Source organism: Abrus precatorius, unplaced genomic scaffold (assembly GCF_003935025.1).
Source record: "Abrus precatorius isolate BTA unplaced genomic scaffold, Abrus_2018 Scaffold8, whole genome shotgun sequence".
Classification (NCBI taxonomy): domain Eukaryota; kingdom Viridiplantae; phylum Streptophyta; class Magnoliopsida; order Fabales; family Fabaceae; genus Abrus; species Abrus precatorius.
The window spans coordinates 24,818,549-24,835,954 of record NW_020874428.1 but is presented as its reverse complement, the minus strand read 5'-3'; the positions used below and the strand labels follow the sequence as shown (position 1 = coordinate 24,835,954).

General features: G+C 33.0%; 2 protein-coding genes across 2 annotated transcripts; both read left to right on the top strand.

Annotated features, from left to right (window-relative positions):
* Positions 1 to 417: 417 nt before the first annotated feature.
* Positions 418 to 8,874, top strand: LOC113848319 (protein FAM91A1-like). The gene is made up of 10 exons (XM_027477781.1): positions 418 to 545; positions 1,133 to 1,250; positions 1,662 to 1,758; positions 2,699 to 2,805; positions 3,668 to 3,790; positions 4,050 to 4,206; positions 5,381 to 5,441; positions 5,537 to 5,916; positions 6,840 to 8,439; positions 8,628 to 8,874. The coding sequence occupies exons 1-10, from the start codon at positions 418 to 420 to the stop codon at positions 8,872 to 8,874; spliced, it is 3,018 nt and encodes a 1,005-aa protein (XP_027333582.1).
* Positions 8,875 to 10,228: 1,354 nt separating this feature from the next.
* On the top strand, positions 10,229 to 12,916 carry LOC113846760 (plant UBX domain-containing protein 4-like). Its single transcript, XM_027475370.1, has 4 exons — positions 10,229 to 10,740; positions 11,607 to 11,889; positions 12,075 to 12,170; positions 12,271 to 12,916. Exons 1-4 carry the CDS (start codon positions 10,277 to 10,279, stop codon positions 12,661 to 12,663), a joined length of 1,236 nt encoding a protein of 411 aa, XP_027331171.1. The 5' UTR covers positions 10,229 to 10,276; the 3' UTR covers positions 12,664 to 12,916.
* The last annotated feature ends 4,490 nt before the right edge of the window (positions 12,917 to 17,406 follow it).

Genomic DNA, 17,406 nt, shown 5'->3' with positions numbered 1-17,406 from the left:
GAACGCTGTGCAACTGGGAGCTTTTCCGAATCTGGCTCTTGAGATCGCTCTCTCGTAGAGAAGAAGAAACAGAGTGTGAAGATTCCAATTCCGAAACCATAGGTTCTTTCACCTTTCATCCACATTCTCGCATTTTTTCTTTCACTATTACAGTATCGCTTCTCTACGTTACGTGATTATGAAGATTCCGATATCCCATTCGGATCCCCATAATTTGACGCCAAATTCACTCGATTCAATTTCATTCTTCATTTTATGACATTGTTTTCTACAATCGGCTTTGATTTCGTTGATGTTAGAGTATCGGCGAACGTGGCTTGGAGCCCAAGGTTCCAACGTCGATGAATCATGAACGCTTTGTATTTTATTTTTATTTTTTTGTTGACAGGAATGGTGGTATTTAGCGAGTAGTGGAAAATGCAGCGTGCTCCGGTGACAGTTGAGGAACAATTGTTGGAAAAAGCGATTGAGGAAGAATGCGCGTGGGAGAATCTTCCCAGGCGACTTCAACCAATTGTGCCTTCAAAGGAAGAATGGCACAAAAGGTTAGAAATAGTTTCCATGTCATCTTCTGAAATGTTGTGCATTTTTTCTGTGGTATATTATTTATATTATCATTATTTAATCTTATAGTTAGTACTTAGTAGTTGCTTGTTACTTGAGTTAGTTATCAATGTCGATTCAGTAACCAAACGAGTGCTTGAAAGAGCTTCATGATTATTTCAATGAGTAATGAAAAATAACTTCATGACATTTTTGGACAATTTTAAATTTATTTCAATAAGCTTAGTAGTGAAACTTATCAAAAATAAGTTATTATTATCTTATTTTAGGTAAGTTTTATGATCAAACTTATGAAATCAACTTAAGAAACATATCTTTTAACTGTAGAAGTAGAATAAATTTTCCCAGGAAGGAAAAGCAGCTTTTGATTTTCAATAGCTGCTGTGCCTTCAACTTGAAAGACAGCTACTTCTCATTCATGAGTTTTTTTTTAATTAGGTTCTCATTTGGTGATACACTCAATTCATTATGCGGATAGTGTGCCAATATCTTGAATGATTTCTTTTTTCGGTAAATACATAATTATAGCATTGCCTTCTCTATTACTGACCATGTCAATTTTATGCAGGATTATTGAATGCTGCATAAAGAAGAGGCTTAAATGGAAAAGTTGTTTCGCTCGTAAAGTTTGTAAAGAAAATGAATATTATGAAGATATGATGCGCTACTTGCGGAGGAATCTAGCTGTATGTGTTGTGCAGGATGTCTGTTACTCTCCGTTTGAGTACTCCTCCTACTGAAATTTGAAATTGTACAGCAAATCCACTGTTACAAAACTTTATATGCCTATGCCCTTAATCACAGACCAGCAAACTACGAAGAAATTTTGCGGAGAAAATTGAAGTTTATTATGCTTCAAAATTGAAATTCGGATGTTGTAATTAAAAATCGATTCTACCTTCTTCAGTTTTAGGATCAGTTTTTTGATAAATAATTCAATTATACTACCTTGTGGTTTATAAAAAAATGGTCACTGTCATACTTTGTATTTAAAGAACTCCAGATGTAACTACCACTTCCTGGATGATGGCCACCACTCTCATGTTTTGCTTTTGTTGTAGGACATCTGCATTTAACGTGCTTGTTCTCACTTGCAGCTATATCCTTATCATCTAGCGGAGTATGTATGCCGTGTAATGAGAGTATCATCTTTCAGATATTACTGTGATATGATATTTGAAGTAATGAAAAATGGTAACTTTATTATTTGCTTCTTGTCATAATTCCAGCTGAATTAATTCATGAATATTGTGATTAACTCTTACTGTAAATAGCATGAAATGAAATTGAGTTTTTTTCTTTTGATTAATATTTTCTGAAGAAAACAAATTAAATTATATATTCAGTTCTTCTTATTAATACTTATTTATAAATTAGTTCCGGTACTTAAGAAATTCACTTTTTAGTCCTTAAGTGTTTTGTTAAATAAGAGAGTAATTTTTAAATTAGTATCAACTATAAGAATTATATATATATATATATATATGCTTGCTAACAAAAATACTTTTTGTGATTTTTTTTTGTGCTAGTTTGTCTCTATACTTAATGCAAACTAACTTGTTAGTATCTTGTGTATCATACATTTGTCTTTAAATTTAAGTAAAATCTATTAAAAAAAAACTATAAACTAAAAGAAAAAAAAGCACGTTTGATTTCTTTTTTAAAAACAAAACAAATTTGTCTAATATTTTATTTTTAAAAAACAAAAAATTATCTTTAAAAAGGAAATCAAACATGCTCAAAATGTCTAAAATTAAGGAAGTTATGCATAATTAACTCTAGTATAATATAAAAAATATAGACTAAGAGAAGAAATATTTAAAATTACAAAGAAGGTGTGGATAATAAATTCAAAGGAGCTTGAATTTTTAAAATTTAAAAGAAGTTACATATGACAATAGGGTAAGAGATTAGGCTTCTTTGATTTTATAATTTTCTAATAATTATAAATCATAATATATGCTTGATCTGCAAGAATTTTCCATTTATTATTTATTATCTTGATATTATACTTGTATTGCCTTTTGTTGTATAGTCTGAAGGTAGATAAATATGTAGAACAGTAAGGTTTGTTTGAATGGAAGATGGCCTTCAAAAATTTTCTAAATTTTCTGCTTGTTTAAATTATTTGCAGAGCAATCGTATGACCGCATCCCGAATTTTAGTGCTGCAGATGCTTTAAGACTTACAGGAATTGGAAGAAATGAATTTATTGATATAATGAACAAGTGCAGATCCAAGGTACTGCATAGGTTTTCCTGACTGTAACACATAAATGTATCCTCAATACTTTGGATTGCATGTGTGCTATTTTATGCATGTCTGTGTTTGTCTAATTACCTGTAGCAATCCTAATGTCCATGTTATCTTCTATTCTACTTTAAAAAAAAAAAAAATACTCCTAAGAGTCTTCATATAAAGTTGTATGGCCTTGAAGTTGATGCCAAAACAAAGATGGTTCAATGGCTATCTTCTTCATCAGCTTTAGTGGCGCTGACACATTGTAAAAAAGCTATCATGTTGGAGGTAGATCCTTGCAAAACAGACATAGACATGCATTCTCAATCAGTATGACATTACTTAGGAAGGATAATCTTATGAGGAAGTTATTAAAGAAGACCTTTTGATTAATAATATTTCTGAAATTTTAATTTTTAACCAAGTTCAATGGTATTGTATGATTTATGTACCTATTCATGTAGTCAACCTTACCTAATGAAATAAAGATTGGTTGTTGTTGGTGGTGGAATATAAACCAGGATAATTAAGGAAGTAGTAAAAAGAGAAGTAGAATTTGGAGAAAGAAGAAGAAACCTTGAAGGAGGAAGGTGGTTTTCTTTCATGTCTGTAATTGCAATTATATGCCTTTGACCAGACTTGCAGCAAGCATGATGAACCATCATATCAATTTGAATTGTCTCAGTTTGTTCTTTATAAATTTGAATTTAAGAGTTCACCAATTTTGATGCCATTGTCTGGATAATAATTTGAATTTGCATTCTAGACACAGTAAGTTTTGGTCATGCCATTATGATCAAAGGTAGGCTTGCAATTTTTTTATGATTCTTGTCTCACCATTCAAATGCTCTTTTGAAATATCCAGAAAATAATGTGGAAACTGAACAAGTCAATAGCAAAAGAACTTTTGCCTACTCAACCTGTGGATATTCCTGTTGAACCGTGGTGGGGTGTTTGTGTAGTGAACCTTACCTTGGAGGAATTTAAGGTGGGGTATGTCCTTCACCCTTATTAAACAAAAGAGAATTTATTATGTTGATCATTGGCAATGAGAAATAAATTTTGCAAAAATGCTAGTAACACTATATTCCAAAGCTAGTATGAAATTTTACCCAATAATAAAGAAATTTCTTTTATAAAATAAAAAGTGTCAAATAGTATATTGCTAGTACTCTTTGTTGTAACTACTATTTTTTTGTCCGATAGTTTTTGTTGATTTTTTCTCAACTTTTCTTTTACGTTAATAGAAACTCTCTAAGGAAGAAATGGCCACAATAGACAAAGTCTGCAAGGAGGAAGAAGCAAATTCATTTTCCACGTTTGAGCCTGACATTGTAAGGGGTCTTTGCAGACGGGGACTGGTGTATTTTGATGTTCCTGTTTATCCCGATGACAGGTTTAAAGGTGTGTTCTATGCATTTGTGTTTTGTTCTATTCTAACTTAATAGGTTTTCCGTTTGTCATGTCCTTTCAAAAGCTGAGTTTTATGATTAATCTTCATAACTTAAATAAGTAGGATAGTTCATCAATTCCATTTGGTCTAAAATGAGGCAACCAACAACTAGTGTCAGAACCAATGATTTTTTTGAGATTTTTGCATGAGGGTTATCATACTGACGTTTGGATTCACACTTGAGGAAAAGAATATTGGAAATTCAAGAGTGGTTGGTTAAGTCCCACATTGGTTACTATACTGTCTGCCTTAAGGTTTTAGCTGTGTAGACATAGTATGAAACTTATTATTGTGATTTTTACGTAACCTATTGATGGAAATCTCCCTCCAGTCAGGTTTCGCTAGGCATCCAACGAAATCAACCCCGTATATAAACATATTTTTAGTGAATTTTTCAAATACATCTTAAATAAATCCATGAAGTTGAAAGACACGATCATATTTTTGTTGGAAGTAAAAAGGATCTAAGTTTTATTGGAAAAATAAATTAATTAGCCGTTTAGAATTGATGCAAAGGAATTATATTTCTTTTAACATTTTACTTTACGTAAATTTACTGTATTTAATATTTTAAATACTATCCAAATGGATTAGTTAAACTAGTTGAACCATATATTGGCGATGCCTCCCGTTCAATCATTGTTCAACACAACCAAGTAGATTTCTTATATTTGATATTTAAAACACTGCATGTCCTTAGGGTTGTTTATATGAAAAAGTAAATAAATAAATCCATTTTATTATGGTAAACTTTCAATTGCGTAGCAGTTCCTTCTTGAAAGGAATTTATTTTTCCTGCCATTGAAATGTTAAGTTTATGTTTGCTTAACTTGTAGGCCTTATTATTATGAACACAACATGATACTCAAGTACATTAGACATATTGAATAAAAAATAATAATTTAATTTTAAACTTTTTATTTTGTATTCAAGTGCCACAATTATTTAAATTTGTTAGCAGACCAGTACTATGCATGATTTTTATAACCGTACGAAATTATATATGGATACATAAAGAATTAAAGATAAAAAGTAGTGGAAGAGAAACGTATATATATGTAAACTTTATTTTCAGAGGCTGTCTCTGAAGTGATTTCAATAACATTTATGTTTATGGTGGCTCAGTTTCCAGGCTTGAAGGTTTTGTTTCCAACAGGGAGCAGTCTTATGAAGATCCTATTGAAGAGTAAAACAGTTGTTTCAGTCTGTGTTTCCATCATTTTTGTTCAAAGAGCTTATTTCCATATAGTTCGAGTCTAATGCTGGATCTTTTCCTCTCAGGTTGTTGTATGCAGTTTTTGTAGTTTCAAATGAAAATGCAACAGTTAGTGAGTTGGCAACAACCCTACAGGCTGACTTGTCACAACTGCAGGCTGCTGCCTCCTTTGTGTGTCGGTTGGGATGGGCAACAAAAGTAATGGATCCAGAATCTATTATTGGAGATTCAAGTATACTTGCTTCTCCTACAAGCCTAGTCAATGACGAAGATACTTCTTTAGGCAGTCAAGGTTCTGAGAACATGCTTTTCGATAATGACTCCACTCCACAAGGCGATACTCCAGGTTCAGCGACCCATGGACCTCGTTCTGCCTACACTCGTGTTGCTTTCATAGTTGATGCTAATATTACATCCTATCTTATGATGGGATCTGTTTCACCAGGTTTATACCCTTCACTCCTCGTTTCCTGAAACTTAAATTCATTTGGTATAATTTGGAGTTATTTTTTTGAGTAGTGTTATATTTTGAGAAACCCATTTTAAGTTTTATTATGACCTTTTATTGACCGTGTGGATTAGTAAGGTATCGTTATTAGTTACATCTCATTTAGATGTTTTTCAGTCCCACAACTTATTCGTCCTTTGAGTCTCAATAGTTTCTAGAACAATTATATAACGTTTTTGGAGCCAAATATAATTAAAAAACAAGAGATATAATAGGAAATATGACAAAAGAAAGATTTAAAATCAAAGTTGTTGATATGCTATACATCAAAGGGAGTGCGTGCGTGACATACCTAAACTTTTCTTCAACTATTGGCAGCCTCTGTTATTTTTGGACCTATGTCCTTTAATTAATTTCTATGTATCCTACTAAACTATGCTGCTGAAAACAAGTGAGCTAGTTGCTTATATTAGTATTATATTGATGCTTGCAAAAAGGGAGCTTGTTGAGCCAAAACATAGCTTCCAAGTTCATGGGCATGTAATTGCGTCATTTATTAATTAATGAGGGTACATTTCTAATGCAGTTTAATTAAATATTTATTCAATATATTTTTTTATTACACGAGCTTATGTTATAAATTTGACCATAAAGCTTCTTAAGATAAGTTGAAAAAGAATTTATTTTGCCAAATTATATTAAAATAAGTTGAAAAGAACTTATTATTAGAGTTATAAGCTAGTTCTATAAACTCTCCATAAGATCTTTGAACCACCCGCTAAATCTGTGCACCTATTGCTTATTATGCCAAGGCAGTAAAACCATTTTTTGGCTACTCATTTTGTCTTCTGTCTTGCTATGTGGCTAAGTTTTGGTTTGTATGCTTGGACTAAGTCATACTTCTTGCCGAACTTTGTCAGGGCTGAAATCCCATGCCGTTACACTCTACGAAGCAGGGAAACTTGGCCATGCCAGCATTGCTGATCTTTGCAAGGATCTTAGTACCCTAGAGGGTGCAACTTATGAGGGAGAACTACAGGAGTTTGCAAATCATGCATTTAGTTTGCGATGTGTCTTAGAATGTCTACAATCAGGTGGAATAGCTACCAATAAGAAGGAAGAGGGAGGTGTTGATAAGCTGAGTATGATTACCTCAAGCAATGACGAGTCAAGTTCTTCTGTGATATCGGAAATCTCTTGGGTTGAAAATTCAGGAAACTCGGGGGTTACAGAAGCTGTGATAAATAATGAGGATTCAGAGAATCTTATGGAGGCTGCTGTTTGCACTGAACCTGTTCCTTGTAGTTTGGATGATGAAACTCATTCTATTACTTCGGAAGATGGTGGTAGTCACTTTCAGGAAGCTGATAAGTTATCTGCAGATTTCCATGGCAACGAGAAACTAGCAGCAGTTGAAGGTTTAGATGTCGGGGCAGAAATGATAAAAAGGAAAAAAAAATATCGTGTAGAGATTCTCCGCTCTGAAAGTTTGGCTTCTCTTGCACCAGTTACTCTTAACCGTTTGTTTCTTCGGGACTATGACATACTTGTGTCCATAGTGCCTCTTTCTCATTCATCGTTTCTTCCTAGACCCACAGGTCCAGTTCATTTTGGTCCTCCGACATATTCTTCTATGAGTCCTTGGATGAAATTGGTATTATATTCAACCGCAGGTAGTGGGCCTCTATCAGTTGTTCTAATGAAAGGACAATGTCTGCGCTTGCTTCCTGCTCCATTGGTTGGTTGTGAGAAAGCTCTTATATGGTCTTGGGATGGTTCCACAATAGGAGGGTTAGGAAGAAAGCTTGAAGGAAATTTAGTGAAGGGAAGTATACTATTGCATTGCTTAAATTCACTTCTTAGACATTCGGCCGTGCTGGTGCTGCCTCTCAATAAATGTGATCTTAATGAATCTGGAAAAGTGATTACTCTGGATATCCCTTTGCCCTTAAAGAACTCTGATGGGTCAGTTGCCTCTGTAGGAAAAGAGTTAGGACTATATGAAGAGGAAAGTTCTAAGCTGAATTCTCTGTTGACTAATTTGGCAAACAAAACGGAACTGTGGACTGTTGGTTATATTCGGCTACTGAAATTATGTAATGGATCAAAATCAGACCAGTTCTCTTCCAAAGGAAAGTATGAATGGGTTCCTTTGAGTGTGGAATTCGGGATGCCACTATCTAGTCCAGCATTGTGCAATCATATATGTAGAAGGATAGTTTCTTCGGAGTTACTTCAATCTGACTCATTTAGTGAACACCACGGTGCAATGCATAACTTAAGGAAAAGGTTGCGTGACATTTGTGATGAGTACCAATCAACAGGTCCAACTGCAAAACTTATTTACCAGAAAGAACAAGCTTCTGGACAACCTATGAATTGTGCTAGTAGAGGGTGGAATCCACTTATGGATCCTTCTTCTCCCATTTCAGGGGCATTGAATGCGCATCAGAGATTAAAACTTGCTACTCGACAACGCTGCCAAACTGAGCTGTTGAGTTTTGATGGAAGTGTTATTCGGTTCGTTGCTGAACTTGTATTAACTTTACTCAAATGCTTAAAGATTGCTTGATTTTTCCGTGGATAAAATTCTATTTACATTGTCTTTGAAAACATAGAACAGAAGCCCTGTTTTCTGTAAGATTCATTATCTTGATTTCCTAATCATCTAGTCTCAGAAAGTGTCTGCTATTGAATGGTGCATGCAGATCATACGCAATAACTCCTGCTAATGAAGCTGGCACAAGACCTATTAAAGAAGCCTCTGAAGGCAATACGATAAAAACTGAACCAGAAGAAATTGATAGTAAAGAAGCAATCCTTCCCGGTGTTAATCTTATTTTTGATGGTTCTAAGTTGCTTCCATTTGATATAGCTGCTTGCCTCCAGGCTCGCCAACCTATATCCTTAATAATAGAGGCCGCAGCTGTCTCAGCATCTGTACCAATCAAATAGGTAGCCGTCATTAATCATCATAGATTACACCATTCAAAACTTCCATACACATGAATGGCAATGCTAGTGAGTCACGTGCCAATGTCAATGCTACTGTCTGTTTCTTATGCATCTCCAAGATAGAAAGATGGATTGGTTGTGCACAAACTTGAGCTCAGGTTGAAGGTAAAGACGCTATTATTTTCTTATTGTGGGTTCTGTTTTATCTGTTCGGTGCACCTCTGGATTTCGTTTGCATTACTAGTTACTACTTAAATAGTGCATGATGTACTTCTTCAGGTTTTGCTAGATCAGGAAATTCAACATCAGTTGGAGCAGTGAAAAGAGGAAGTATGTAACGGTCGTTAAACATTGTATATATGACAGGAATGTTTTTGCTCCCGTCACATGCTGCAAGAAAGACATTAAGTCTCCCGTGGATTATATTTGAGCAGAATGAAACCATTGGAAACTCATTTTTTCCCAACATTCCATGTCGTTGACTGAATTGTCTTTTACTTTAGTTGCTTCCTCTTTTTTTGTCCATGTGTAATCCCATACTGCTTTGTGTTGATTTTGTAAGCAAATTAAAGTATTATGAGCGTAGAACAGCCCTTGTAATCAATGAGTATAAATTGCATTCTTGCGTTGGCCTTGGTTGCATAATCAATCTCCTTTAGATGCCCAAGTATTTCCTCGTGATCACCAAGCTGAGATGTGGTTCTTAATAGGCAAAGCATTTGCGATTAGGATTAGAGGGAATCTAATCTGTACATATAATGATGTCTCCTCTAATAAAATTAATATCATTATACAATTTTAGGAGTTGAAAATAAGAAACCAACACACATTTAGGATTATTTTCTTGAAAACCTTGGGGGTTAAAACTAAAGATTTTAAATGTTAAATTCTCTGTATACAATGCATGATATTTTTTGTATTAACAGTACCCCAAACCTTGATTTTTTACAGAAATGGTTAATATCTTTTGTTATAAGTATTTTTCAAAAGTACCTTTATAAGAATATATCCAAAAAATAAGAAAATTATATCCAAATAATTATCTTCTCTATTGTGATAAAATTAAGATTCACTAGGAAGTAATACTTTGGGCGACAAGCACCCAAAAGTGCACTGTAAAATATTGACAATAACAATTTTTTAAAATTTAATATAGATAAAAAAAATTATTATAAAAAATGGCTATAAAAATATTTAAAAATAATATATCTCTAATTTATTTAGGAGCGCTCCGAATCCTAACAGTGCACGCAAGGTAGCATAGCATTGGGGAAGTAAGGTAGAAACGGTGTCGTATGAATGAGAGTGAAGTGATTGAGTGTGTGTATATATAAAGGGAGGAGGAGAATACGATGAAGGAAGTGAGAGTGCGTGGGAGTGAGGAATTTGAAGGGAAGACGAAATGGAAAGCGAGAATCCGAATCCCGATGGAAACGCCGCTCTGATCGACTCCTTCTGCGAAATCACTTCGTCTTCCAAACAAGAAGCCCTCTTCTTCCTCGAAAGCCACAACTTCGACCTCGATGCCGCCGTTTCAACCTTTCTAGATAACAACAATAACCCCATCCCTCTAAACGACGACCATCCCAACGACAACGACAACCCCCCTAACGACAACATCGTCTCCCACTCCTCGCCCTCACCCTCCGATTCTCACTCTCCGGACTTCTACCCCTCTCCCTCCCCCTCACCTTCTCGCGCTCCCTACGAGCTCCGATCCCGTAGGTCTCTCGGTAAGAAACCCTCCACTAGTCGCCAAGGTAGAATCCGCACCCTCGGTGATATCAAACGCTCTTCTCGCGATGATGATTCTGACTCCGATCCTGATTTTGAACCTGATGAGTACTACACTGGAGGCGAAAAGAGGTATACGTTCTCTTTGCTCACAAATTCTTCTACGCTTTCTCTTTTTTTCTCTATTTGAATTTTGCTTGATCTAGACAGTTGAATTCAGTATTTTAAGTAAATAATTCGGTTGTGATTTTATTGTATTTTGATGGCATGTGGTTTGTGGTTGACTATTTTAATGTTAATGCGTGAGATGAATGGTGCTGTGTTTTTATGAATTGGAATTGTGAGAGAATGGGATCCAATGCAGTGTGTTATTTGATGCACTTCTGACTGTTGCTTTTTATTTTTGCAAGATCACTGGTTCAGTTCACAAAACTAAGCTCCATTTGTGCAGAATTTATCTATAGTGAGGCTTCGTGTTTAAAATGCATGGCAAATACCTTGTGGCTACGGCCAAACCATGTAAATGTTTTCCGTTTTTTTTGTTGTGTTTCTATTCCTTTCAGCCTTTTCGTTTTTTGTTTAAAATCTGTGTCTTTGACCAGTATACAGTGTTTTTTTTCTTTTCCTGAGAAATTTTAAGGGGGACACATCAATCTTTAAGAGTGTAAAAATTTCACCTTAGTCCCTAGAAATAACTAATGTGGGTCATATTGGTCCTTATGAAGGACATGTATCACAAGCTTAAGGACTAAGATGATCAACATTTGTAATTTTTGTACCATCAAGTAGTAATGTATTCCATCCTAAGTTTTCAAAAAGTTTATTTATCTTTCTTATTGTCCGTCATCAAATTCAATATAGCATTAGTTTCATTTGATATATAATTAAGATGATATTGCTGTTTCTGACATGTGGACGGTTTTCTGTTAGCAATTCTTCTCACTTCTTTGTGTGGGTCTTTCATGTTGACTGAAATGTGTTTGCGTTTTATGTTACAGTGGCATGCTTGTCCAAGATCCTACCAAAGGTAACAGTGTGGATGATATTTTTGATCAAGCGAGGCAGTCAGCTGTTGATGTGCCTCCTGAAAATCCACAAAACTCTTCAAGGTCAAGAAGTTTTACTGGAACAGGAAGATTGCTTTCTGGAGAGACTCTGCCATCTGCTCCTCAGCCGATAGAGGAAATTACCCACACAATCACTTTTTGGAGGAATGGGTTCTCTGTCAATGATGGTCCTTTACGGAGGTTGGATGATCCACGAAATGCACCATTTCTGGAGGTAACTTGCTATAAGTTTGTTTCCAATAACTCTTGATAGGCTTTTATCTACACCTTATAAATTTAATATTTATCTTTTAAATTTATTTTAGTTTGTTACTGTCACCACTTGTAATTTGTGAAGGTTGTTGATGTCTTTTTCTTGTAAAATTATTATATTCTGATCATTAGTTTACCTTGATACAGAGCATAAAGAAGTCTGAATGTCCCAAAGAGCTTGAACCCGCAGATCGAAGTACTTCTGTCCATGTCAACCTCACGAGGCGGGATGAAAACTACCCCGTATATGCCCTTTTCTATTTTGTCATCAGCTTTGGATTTGTTATCTGTCCTGTGTGTCATTTTTTTACCTTTTCCTTTTCCATTGACTATATGTATACAGGAACCAGTGAAGCCACGCCATCTTCCTTTCCAAGGTGTTGGAAGAACCTTAGGTAGCAGCAGCTCCAGTGGTGAAGCTGCTGATGAACCTATTCAAACAACTGGTGCTTCAGGAATTACTGCTCCAGTGCCAACAATGGGTTTAGTTGTAGATGAGTCGCAGCCAGTGACATCAATCCAGTTAAGGTTAGCTGATGGGACACGCATGGTTTCTCGCTTCAATCACCACCATACAATCAGAGATGTCCGAGCATTCATCGATGCATCAAGACCCGGTGGAGTAAGAAGTTACCAACTGCAGACAATGGGTTTTCCTCCCAAACAACTCTCTGATTTGGACCAGACTATAGAGCAAGCTGGTATAGCCAATTCAGTCGTTATCCAAAAATTGTAGGCTGTTTACCTGATTTATTTCCAGTTGACTTGAATTTACTATTCATATGGTTAAACATTGATTGATCTACTTTTATTTTATTGAATTTCATAAAATGTTCATTATTAGTACTGAGCACATATTCCATCCTTAATTGCCTTTAGTTAATATAAATGTTTGAATGGATGCAGAATTACTAGGAAAATTAGTTCCAAAATTTTAGTCGGTCGTATTCATCCAATAATTTTAACTTATGATGAGAAGATTCCTTCGGTTTTTTCCAGTGTTGAACAATTGAATTGTATTCTCAAATTGTGAACTAAGAGGCTGTGCGATCACACTACACGGCATCACCCGGAGACAATCATGGATATGTTTGGTGAAATTTGAACAACTGTCCATCAAGATTTGAATTTCGAATTGATTTATACATGTTTGGTGAGTCAAAAGCTGGTTTCTTTTGTGTTTGAGTATGAGTGGGATTTCAAAGTATAAGAACCACAATTGATTTAAAAATATAATTGCAAAGGAGAGCAGAAACCGGTCCGAAAATAAATTGCAATACAAATAAGGTGCATGATCCAACTCAATGTAAAAAAGAACCCAATCTTATAAAATAGCACAACCAAAAAATATTTTTTTGAAAATGATATGCAAGCACATGAAACTAAGGGGCCCAGAAAGAAGCTGGATGACATGTAGTTCAAATTATCCATAGAATATATTTGAGAGTAAAACACACACACAAAAAAAAAACACCAAATTGATTTAGTTATTTGTATTCATATATTCTGACTTCCTAATTCATGCCATCGAATGAATTGAATTTATAAAATATGTCCAAAAAAAATGTATTGAAATCAGCATGTGAATATAATTAATTGAAAAAATAAACATGTAAAATATTTGAGAAAAATGGAATTTCATCAAATTTATGTTAAATAATGTCTATATAAAAAATGGTGATTTTTTTATTTTATTACAAAATAACATCATTTTCTTTTTCTTTTATTTTTCCTTAATGAAGAATAATGATAGCTTTATTTCTCATAGCACTTAACATGAGCTACATGATGTTTAGTGTCAAGAGGAACTTGAAATTTCAAGTAGTATATTATTTTTCTTTTTAATTGCAGTTGTATGCTTCTCAGTGGGATAATTGGTTTTATCATTTTCAAAACAGAAGCTTATGACTCGGAGAAGTTATATTTACAACAAGAATTAGCAAGTTATAGAAAAAGTGTATCCAGTTAAATTTTGCATCCTGATGCTGATATTTACTTATTTTGCGCAAGTATTGTCAAAGTTACTAGTGTAGGTGTGGCGGATAAACAATGCCAAGTACTTGCCAATGATCTTAATTACTTAACAATCAATTTCAAGTACGAAAAAGAATAATGAAAGAGATTCCCTTCATTTTAAATTAAGTGTCGTTTTAATATAATTGTTATGTTGAGTGGCATTTTAATATTTTAATTACATGTTATTTTATTCTTCTACCCTCAAAAAAACAAGGAATGCAATAATTTTTTTTAACATTGTGAGTTAATTTTTTAGCAAACAAATAAAACAAATAACAATAATAATTTAATTTAATTTAATTTAATTATTTCAATAATAAAGATAATTACTATTTTCTTTAATCCTTGTAAAAAAACTATAAACAACAATGATTTTGAAATGAAATATGAAAGAGGAAGGACGAACGGAAGAATAGTGCGACAAGTTACCAAATGTGATGTTTCTATTTTGTGGGTGGAATAAGCAAAAATAAAATAAAATTGTAGCAATAACTAGCTAAAGGTTTTAAGAGTTAAAAACAAGAAAAGAACAAAAAAAAATGTGTGATGCTTTTAAAAAAAAAAAAAAAACAGCATGAAGCTTAGAATTAAATGGCTAGTGTTCTTTGATTTGAATGATTAATAAGGATAGTTAAGATTGAATTGTTCTCTTTCAAATACAAAAAGAAAGAGGAAGACAATGAACAATTGAGTGAATAGAAAGGAGAAAGTGATACCAAGAAAAGAGGAGTATTTATAATTTACTAATTTTTTTTCTGTCACAAAATGAGTAAATACAATCTAATAGCCAAATTATCTAATCATTATTGGATTTTTTTGACATTTTTTTAGTTGATCTTTATTTAATTTGTTAACATTAATGAACGATATGTTGAGAAACAAAAATATTCTTTCATCCTACCCAAATATTCTGATCTCCATATATTGAGCAATAATAATTCTATCTACCTCACATAAAGTTACTTCTAAAAGAAGATATTTTTCTGAAGTGAAAAACATAACACATACTGTTAATTATAAAAAAGAAAATTTATACCTTGTATGTTTTCCTCATAGCATAACCTTGCGTCGAATTATCATATTCTTAAAGATAAAAACATTCTACCAATATGGAATCGAGATCTGCATTCCTTCCGTCGTTGACATTAAGATATTGTCTCATATGTTAGACACTAATTTATCGAATATTGTAACAGTGTTACAATTAAGAGACATCTCACATTGACGTTAACATTGATGTATATTGTAAGGTACAAACAAAGGATGAAATGGAACAAAGTGGTTATGTGACTATTAAAACCTCCACTTGTAATAGTTCTAAAGCATGTATGTATATTAAACGTATAAGGAAATCCATGTCTTGGAATTATAGAATCCGATTTCTTCTTAGACAGTGACATTATGATATTTCATATATAAGAAAATTCACGCTTGATTCATGGCGATTCTGTGGACCACACGACATTAATTGCAATTGTTGGCTGAGGATAATTGGTCATAGCGATAATGAATAATGATGGGAAGGGATAAACTCACTACTAACAAATAAAGGATGGAAAAATACGAAAAAAATAAGAAGGAAACACAAGTTAATATTTTCTTTTTATTTAGACGAATCAAGAGAAAGGAAATCTAATAAATTAACATTATGATATTATTTGAAATATATATAGATAGATAGACAAGATTATTTATTATTTTTAAATAATTAAATATTCAAAGAAGAATGTTTTCATTTGCCTTTTCCATTTTGTTGTTTTTCTTATACTTTTCATCCAAAAATATTTATGACTTAATGCAATTAATTTTTTTCATAATGAATATTTGCAATTTTCTATCTTAACATAGTATTAAAATTTATATTTACTAATTAACAAACAAAAATATTAAGTATCAATATAATTTTTGTCTATATAAATTTAAATTATTAATATAAAAATGATCAATTTATAATAATATTATGACATACTATATTAATATATAATAATAATAATAATAATTTTTTTTATTAATATAATGATTATTTATTAAAATTGAATTATTAAAAATATTATGAATTTATATTAATTATACAATACACTATATTATTATTTAATTTATTTTTATGAAGATGTTATAATACTTTTTTAATCTAAATTTATAATATTTACTGATAATAATATTTTTTATAAAAGTTACATTCTCAATCTAAGCATGTATATATATATATATATATATATATACACACATATACATAATATGAAGGCAATACTACATGATGATTTAATTGCAGGGACATAATACTGTTTTGATGAAAAGAAAAAAGAAAATGGCATAACACAATATGTCAAATTGTCAATCATTCGTGTAGGGCAATGTTACAAACGCAATAGTAAAAACTGAAAGGAAGCGACGGTGGAGGTGTCCCACAATGAGGGCAACATCTATATAATATGGGCTTCTTTTGCTGTGTCGACCTCTTCAAACCCACTTTTCTACTCTATATATTACCATTTGATTAGATTGACATGACCCATCTGACATATGTGTGTCTTTGCATGGATTCCAATTTACAAAACGGTGTCGTGTTGCTCTCCTTAACCCATCTTCCTAGTGGCTAATATATACCAATTCCATCATATTAAAGCAAAAGTGGTGTATGTGAGATATATAAAGATCCAATGTCTCACCAAAGGGAATATCACATGAGTGATAGGATTGGATGGACGGTTGATGTTTGATTCCTTTCAATCACTCCCAACACCTCTACCCCCTACATTTTAAAGCCAAAGCAAATAAGAGTATTCATTGCCAACACCCACAGGTTTTTGCACTTTGGGTTATTCTGAGCCACTGAGTTTTGCCATGCTTCCAATCAAAAAACTCGCGACAAATGTTCATATCTCCCATGTAACTTTACTTGTTAGAAAGTTCAAAGATACATAATAATTCCATCTTTTTCATTATCAAAAGTGATTCATTTCTTACATTTACATAAATCTTGCCAACATTTAAAGAATAATTTTAATTAAGCTAATTATTAAGACAAGTTCACATCTTATGTATTTGCTTAAGCAACATAACTACAATCTCAGAATGCAAAAATGAAATAAATATAATTACAAGTTAATTAAAAAATATATAAAGTACGTAATACTATTTGCTAGCCACTTGCTAAGAATAAAAACAAACATTTTCTTTTAATAAACTACATTAATAACATGATTTTTGAATAACTTTTTATCTAATATTTTGAATTAACAAGACCATTATTCTTTCTAATAGCTACTGATTTTACTTTTTTTTTCTCAGCAAATCTTCTCACTCCTTCATTTCATGATCTGGGTGTGAGATAGCCAACAATAGTACGCATAAACAGTAAACAGTACAGATGAGCAGTGGTAGTGCATAGACCTAGGAGGTGAGTTTCACAGCATACACACACACACATCTTTCATTGGGAAGGAAAACTCTGAGTTAAGTT